The sequence below is a fragment of the Nyctereutes procyonoides genome, unplaced genomic scaffold, assembly GCF_905146905.1.
Source record: "Nyctereutes procyonoides isolate TBG_1078 unplaced genomic scaffold, NYPRO_anot_genome, whole genome shotgun sequence".
NCBI classification, from domain to species: Eukaryota; Metazoa; Chordata; class Mammalia; order Carnivora; family Canidae; genus Nyctereutes; species Nyctereutes procyonoides.
Window position 1 is genome coordinate 8,079,833 of NW_026575133.1, and position 8,089 is coordinate 8,087,921.

At 42.6% G+C, this 8,089-nt stretch overlaps 1 protein-coding gene across 1 annotated transcript; it reads left to right on the forward strand.

Annotated features, from left to right (window-relative positions):
• The first annotated feature begins 1,759 nt into the window (after nt 1-1,759).
• LOC129493566 (nucleoside diphosphate kinase, mitochondrial-like) lies at nt 1,760-2,326 on the forward strand. Its single transcript, XM_055299865.1, has one exon. The coding sequence runs from the start codon at nt 1,760-1,762 to the stop codon at nt 2,324-2,326; it is 567 nt and encodes a 188-aa protein (XP_055155840.1).
• Nucleotides 2,327-8,089: the final 5,763 nt, after the last annotated feature.

An 8,089-nucleotide genomic window follows, 5' to 3' on the forward strand; every position in this document is an offset into this window, starting at 1 on the left:
GGAATTATTTTAGTTGTTCCCTGTGGCATTTAATGGGGCCACTAAGAACCTTGGCTCTAATTCCAAGGAGTCAAGGACTCTGAGCTACCTGGGTGTTTTAGGAAGAAACCTCCCAGTCCTCTTGACTCTCATACCACTATCATACAACACTTCTGAAACCAGATGTGTGAGGGTTTTCCCACATCAAACAATTCTCTGTGACAACAGAGCATCAATAATTTAACTGAATTCTGAAACTGTCTGCCTAGAGATAGTGCCAGATCCCACAGGGTAAGGGCTCAGTCCCATGGACTGCCACCAGTAACAGGTCCCCAGGTTACCCACAACTTCTGTCTGACTTGGCTACAAATCAGGGATTCCCATGACCTCCTCCTTGCTTGGACTTGATTATTTGCTTCAGCCACTCACAGAACTCAGAGAAACACCTACTTGCATTTACCAGTTTATTAAAAGATATGATAAAAGTGAAGAGCCCGAGGAAGAGATACATAGGGTGAGGTCTGGGAGGGTCCTAAGTACAAGAGCTTTTATCCCCGTGGAGTCAGAGTGCCATGCTCCCAGTACGTGGATGTGTTCACCAAGCTGGAAGCTCTCTGAACCCCACGTTTTTCTGGAGGCTTCATCACACAGGCATGATTGATCATTAACTCCATTTTCAGTCCCTTGCCCTTCTTAAAAGAATGAAGAAAGGGGCTGAAAATTCCCAGCTTCTAATCATGGCTTACTCTTTCCAGCAACCAGCTCTCATCCAGGGAGTTACAAGGGTTTCAGGAGCTCTGTTCCAGGAACCAGGTAAAGAGAACAACGTCTGTTTTCTATTACCTCACACTGAGTGTGCAGTATTTCCTTCCAAGCATAATGAGAGCGTCCAGGAAGAAGAGTCAGGGGACAGGGACTGTCATGCTGACTCTGTTGCTAATCTACTGTGTAATTTTGGTCAGGCCCTCAACCATTCAGAGACATACTTTACTCTTTTACAAAATGGAGGCAGCAATACCTGCTCTGCATTCCTCCAGGTTGTTTTGGAAATCAAATAAATAATGGTTATGAATATGGTATTGAAGTACTGCAAAGGAGTAGGTATTTGTTAACTCTGAGACCTCACCCCCTTCTGGTCAGGGCCCCAAGATCCCCTCCTAAGTTTATACCAAGGATACTTCCCTCCACCCTTTCCTTTGGCCTGACTAGGACTCCATAGCACAACACTCCAGGGTAGACTGCTAGGCCTTGGGTTAGAGCAGTGTGATAGGGAAGAGATGATTTGTTCTCTCTCAGAGCCCTGGTCTCCCAGGTCTCTCCAGAAGGGAGTGAGCTCCTAAGAATTAAACATACAGGAGTCCACAAATACTCTTGGAGTTCCAGCTTAGTAAGTCTGCCCAAGAATGCTTCCTGCTAAACTAACAAAGGGTGATAGCAAGAGAATGCTGGGAGACATTCCATTCCCCTGCCTCTAAGGGATCCTGGCAGCTCAACTTTCTAGTGTGTTATATCTGGAAGAAACTTTAGATCAGTGGTTCTCTTCTCTGGCTGAACTTTAGAATCACCAGGGGAGCTTTTAAAAAATACCCATGCCAGGCGGTACCTCACACCAATTAAATCAGAATCTTTTGGAGAGGGACCTAGACATCAGTATTTTTAAAACTCCCTAGATGACTGAAATGTGCAGCCTAGTTTGAGAACCACTGTGGTAGATAATCCAGGTCAAACAGTTCATTTTACAGAAAGAAAAATAGGGGCCAGCGGCCCGCGGGCCGGGGTCATGCGCGGCGGCGTCTTGGGGCGCGCCGCGCTACCGGGGCAGCTGAGTGGCCCGCGGGCCCCGGGGCCAAGCCTGCTCACGCGCCCCAACTCGGGAGGGTCCTCCTGGACTCGAGAGCGGACCCTGGTTGCAGTGAAGCCGGATGGGGTACAGTGGCGGCTTGTGGGGAATGTGATCCCCTGCTTTGAGAGGAGGGGCTTCAAGCTGGTGGGGATGAAGATGCTGCAGGCGCCAGAGAGAGTCCTTGTTGAGCACTACCATGACCTGCAGAGGAAGCCCTTCTACCCAGCGCTCATCAGCTACATGACCTCCGGCCCCGTGGTGGCCATGGTCTGGGAAGACCCCAACGTGGTCTGCTCCTCAAGGACCATGATAGGACACACCGACTCAGCTAAGGCCGCCCCGGGCACCATCAGGGGGGACTTCAGCGTCCACATCAGCAGGAACATCATTCACGCCAGTGACTCCGTGGAGGAGGCCCGGAGGGAGATCCAGCTATGGTTTCAGAGCAGTGAGCTGGTGGACAGGGCAGACAAAAACCATGAGAGCAGCATCTACGCAGCCTGAGCACTAGGGCTGCCCTCAGTCACCCTGTGGCCGCCCAGGATCAACTACCTCTCTCCTCCAGACCCCGAGCCCACCCGGCGGTCTGCCCTTCTGTCCCAGACCCCGTCTACCTTCTGCTCCACGCTACCCCAAGGAGCTGAGCAACCAACTCTATGTGCCTTTTACTATCCTGAGCCAGTAAGAAATTGGACCAAATCCTTTCTATAGCAAAGTGCCAGACAACCTTTGGGGTATCTCCAAAAGTACATAGTGTAAGCGCCCTTCCCCCAAGGGGGGTGGGACATCACTGTGTTGTGGTGGGTCATTTAGTATAGTTCCTGCCATCTCTCAGATTAGGGATGAGGACTTCATGCAAAGTCGTAAGAGTTTGAGAGTAGAAATAAAGCTTACCTGCTCACGCAAAAAAAAAAAAAAAAAAAAAAAAAGAAAAAGAAAAGAAAAAAGAAAAAGAAAAAAAAAGAAAAGAAAGAAAAAAAAAAGAAAAATAGGCCCTGGGAGTTTAAGAATTTTGTCCAAAGTCATACAACAGATTAGTGTTTGAAATATCCATTCAATATGTTGATGATAATAACAGCTAATTTTTGTTGAACATTTACTGGCAAGCAACCTCTGCTTTACAAACATAATCTTAGTTTATCATCACAATAATCTTATGAGAAAACCAAGGCCCAAAGGGTTTAGTTTGCTCCAGGTCAAAGCAGCTAAAGTGGCAGAGATCCCTGTTCAGCTGTTCAACCAAATTTGAGCAGCAGATGACAATACAGGGGTAGGGCCCCTCCCTTTAAGGAATGTATAGTCTATCTGGAGGGCTAGTTAACAGGTGAACCAACAATCGAAACAGTTTGATAAACATTACAGTAGAAGTAAACAATGGAAGGCCAAGGAAGTCACCTAACTGGGAAAAGTCAAAGAAGTCTTCTACAAGAAGTTACTTAGAGAAGTCCTAAAAGGTGAATGAAAAGGAGTTTAATGAAAAGAAAGAAAGAACTGGAACTAGCCAAGTGTAAAGACATGACACGTTAGAGAGCATGGTGCTCAGAGAATGCTCAGAGCTCTGTAGTAATTCAGAACAACTTGATAAGTACATTTGGGTAGCGATATTAGTAAGTGGAAAGATTAAAGAATGCAGAGACCAGATCATTAAGAAGTCTGAAAAAGGGAACCATCAAATGATTATAAACCAGATAATGAAAGGATATAAATTTGTTTAAAAGATTACTAGAGGATGACATCAAAAGCCCAGGCAAGAAAAAAAAAAAAAAAGGCAGCCTATATTAAAACTAAAAATTTTTGTGGGAAGATGGCAAGTAGGATGTCAATAATTCACCTCATCCCATGGATACAACTAGATAAAACTCACAAAAGGGCAAATAATCAGAAAACTACTCAAAGACTGGTAGAACAAACTCCACAACTAATGTAGAGACAAGGGGTGGGAAGCTGGCTCAGTCAGTAGAGCATGGGACTCTTGATCTTGGGGTTGTGAATTTGAGCCTCACATTGAGTGTAGAGATTAAAATAAATAAATAAACTTTAAAAAAAAGTATAGAGACAAGGCCACACTGAAGATGTTAGGAAGGGCAGAGACACAGTGGGGAGCTAAACCTAGCAGGTCTGACCGCCAGGGGGAGGGAGCCACTGGGCACTGAGAACATGAAGAAACAGATTACAGCACTCAGAAGCCTGCATGGGGAAGATGCATCCCTCTAGCATTTGGCTTTGAGAATCAGAGGGGCTGCATTTTGTGTGTTCTCACAACCAGTGGGACTTAAAGCTTAGAACATTATTACTATTACTATTATTACTATTACTATTATTATCATTATTATTATTATTATTTTGGGAGTGCCTGGGTGGCTTAGTTAGTTTTAAGTGTTCAACTCTTGATCTCAGCTCTTTTTTTTTTAATATATTTTTTAAAGATTTTATTTATTTATTTCTGAGAATACACAGAGAGGAGAGAGAGAAGCAGAGACACAGGCAGAGGGAGAAGCAGGCGCCATGCAAGGAGCCTGACGTGGGACTCAATCCCGGGTCTCCAGGATCAGGCCCTGGGCCGAAGGCGGCGCTAAACCGCTTGAGCCACCCTGGCTGCCCTCAGCTCAAGTCTTGATCTCAATTCAGTCTTGAGTTTAAGCCTTGTGTTGGGCTCCATGCTGGGCATGGAACCTACTTAAAAAAAAAAAAAGTAAAATTATTATTTTTCTTTATAGTCATTCAATAACACCCTATTGTATTCTGTCAGAAACATGAAAATGGAGAAGGAATAAAAGGTTACTTGATCTCTCAAGAAGCAATATAGTTTGATTTTTTGCCATACAAAAAGTTAACACTTTGCAACATTACAGGAAACTTTTATTTCCCTTATTACACACTTCTGTATTTTACAAACTTTCTATAATGAATATGTCTCACTTTTAACATTTGAAGTTTTAGGTAAAAATAAAATAAAATTTAAAAAATTATAATTATACAAAAGGAAGTTCTAGGGGAAAAAAAAGTGAATGTGATTTTTAAAAATCAGTTCTTGAGAGGTACCTGGGTGGCTCACTCGGTTAAGCATCTGCCTCCAGCTTGGGTCATGCATGGTCCCAGGGTCCTCCTTAGCAGGGAGCCTGCTTCTCCCTCTCCCTCTGCTGTTATCCCCTGCGCGTGCTCCTTCTCTCTCTCAAATAAATAAAATATTTTTAAAAAAACTTTCACTCTTTGCCCCCTCCCACACTACCCCAGCTCAAGCTTGCCTTCTCTCTCTCAAATAAATAAATAAATAAATATTTTTAGAAAAATCACTTCCTGAAATAGATTTACATCTCCTTATCCTCTGTGAAGGGAGATATCATCTTCCCCACTACTGTACAAAGTGGGGAATCTTGGCATAGATTGAAGAGCAAGTGCAGGCAGCCTCAGTGCCTGAGCTCCAGATCCTATGCTCCAGGGCTGCACTACATAGGTTTTTATGTGCAAACACATATCTTCTGGAGCCCACAACCTTAGGACTGGAGATGTTCAAGCCTGGAACTTTTTATCCTTAAAAAGATAGCACAATAGTCTATGGAGATAAAGTTTAGAAACAAGTTTGAAAAGTGCCTGGGGCATATGGGAGGGAGAGTTAGTTACTCATCTCAGAGTTCCCCGAGCAACTTCTCCAGAAACAGAGGAGGTAGCAGGTGCCATTTCCCTTCCCTTCCCTCTCCCTGTCTTCAGCATAATCACAAAGCCACCTACCAGAACCAGTGCAGCAGGTGGCACTGACTTCCTAACTTGCTTACACCATACCCTGCCCCCTCCAGCTGGGCCTACCTCAGTCCTGGTACTGTGGGTGCCTTCCCAGAAGAATGATGCAAACATTGCCAACACTGCACTTCCCAACCTCCTGTGGAGGAGACATACACCTTGTCAAAACTGCACACCCTCCTGGTGTGTGCTTTGCAGAGCAGCCCCAGGTGGCCTGGTCTCCACAGCAGCTACTAAATTTCCTCTGTGGGAGAAAACCTCATTAAAAGTGTGCACCCCACCCAATACTTTGAAGAGCAAGAGAATAGCTGACTTTCCTAATACAGAAACAAACACAGAGTTAGGCAAAATGAGGAGACAGAGAAATATGTCCCAAATGAAAGCACAGAACAAAATTACAGCAAGATACCTAAGCAAAACAGGGATAAGTAATATGCCTGATAGAAAATGTAAAGTAATGATGATAAATATATCCATTGGACTTGAGAAAAGAGAGGAAGACATCAGTGAGATCCTTAACAAAGAGATAAAAAGACTAATCAGAGATGAAGAACATAATAATTGAAATTAAAAATACACTTGATTAAATAAATAGCAAGCTAGAGAAAGCAACGAGATGAATTAATGACCTGGAAGACACAGTTATGGAAAGTAATCAAGCTGAACAAAAGAGAGAGAAAAATTATGCAAAATGAAAATAGACTTAAAGAACTCAGTGACTTCATCAAATGTAATAATGTAGAGATCCCAGAAGAAGAAGAGACAAAAGGGAACAGATAATTTATTTGAAGAAATAATAGCTGAAAACTTCCTTAATCTGGGTAAGGCAACAGATATCCAAATCTAGGAAGCACAGAGATCTCCCAACAAAATCAACCCAAGGAGGTCCACACCAAGACACAATGTAATTAAAACGGTAAAAAGTAGTCATAAAGAAAAAATTTTAAAAGAAGCAAGAGAGGGGCACCTACTGGCTCAGTTGGTGTTGCATGAGACTCTTGATCTCAGGGTCATGAGTTCCAGCCCCATGATAGGTATAGAGATTACTTAAAAAAAAAAGAAAAAAAGAGGGGTTCCTGGCTGGCTGAATGGAGTGGAACATGAGACTCTTGATCTCAGGGTCATGAGTTTGAGCTCTCTGTTGGGTATAAAGATTATTTTTTTTTAATTTACTTATTTTAGAGAAAGAGAAAGTGAGCAGGGGAGGAGCAAAAGGAGAGAGAGAGAGAGAGAGAGAGAGAATCCCTGCTGAGCATAGACCCTGATGCAGGGCTCAATCCCAGGACCTTGAGATCATGGCCTGAGCCAAAATCAAGAGTCAGACACTCAACTGACTGAGCCATCCAGGTGCCCCAGGTGTAGATACTACTTTTTGAAAAGAGTTTAAAAGCAGCAAGAGAAAATAAGACAGTTATATACAACAGGAAACCCCATAAGGCCATCAGCAGATTTTTCTGCAGAAACTATGCAGTCCAGAAGAGAGTGGCATGATATATTCAAACTGCTGAGAGGGAAAATTCTGCAACCAAGAATACTCTACCCAGCAAAGCTATCATTTCGAATAGAAGGAAAGATAAAAAGTTTCTCAGACAAACAAAAACTAAAAGAGTTCATGACCACTGAACCAGCCCTGGATGAAATATTAAAGGGGACTCTTTGAGAAGAAAAAAAAGACCACAAGTGAAAGTATGGGCAAAGCAGGAAACACACACATACATATACAAAGTAAAAACACAAAAGCATATCTATGTATGTATCTATCTATATGCATATATATATGTAAAAATCAGTAAAGGGATTCACAAAATTAAAAAATGTAACATTTAACACTATATACCTAAAATGTGGGAAGGAGCAAAGAATGGGTTCAAATTTAAGTGACCATCAACTTCATGTAGACTGCTATATGCACAAACCCAATGGTAACCATGGATCTGCAATAGATATGCAAAGAATAAAGAAAAAGGAATCCAAGTATATCACTAAAGAAAGACAGTAAACCATGAAAGGAGCAAGAGAAGAAAAGATCAGAGAAAAACTATTAAAAAACCACAAATCAAGTAACAAAATGGCAATAAATACATATCTCTCTCAATAATCATTTTGAATGTAAATGGACTAAATACTCCAGTCAAAAAAACAGGGTGACAGAGTAGGATATGCTGCCTACAAGAGACTCATTTCAGACCTAAAGACACCTGCAGATTCAAAGTGAGGGGATGGAGAAAGATTAATCATGCAAATAGATGTCAAAAGAAAGCCAGGGTAGCAATACTTATATTAGACAAAAAGAGATTTTAAAATAAAGACTGGGCAGCCCTGGTGGCTCAGCAGTTTAGCATCGCTTTCGGCTGAGGGCATGATCCTGGAGACCCAGGATCAAGTCCCACATTGGGCTCCCTGCATGGAGCCTGCTTTTCTCTCTGTCTATGTCTCTGCCTCTCTCTCTCTCTGTGTGACTCTCATGAATAAATAAATAAAATCTTAAAAAAAAAGAAATAAAAAATTGCATGGAAACAAACAAAAAAA

Excerpts from the sequence above, each read along its gene's own strand:
- LOC129493566 (XM_055299865.1), top strand. The coding sequence starts at position 1,760 with ATGCGCGGCGGCGTCTTGGGGCGCGCCGCGCTACCGGGGCAGCTGAGT.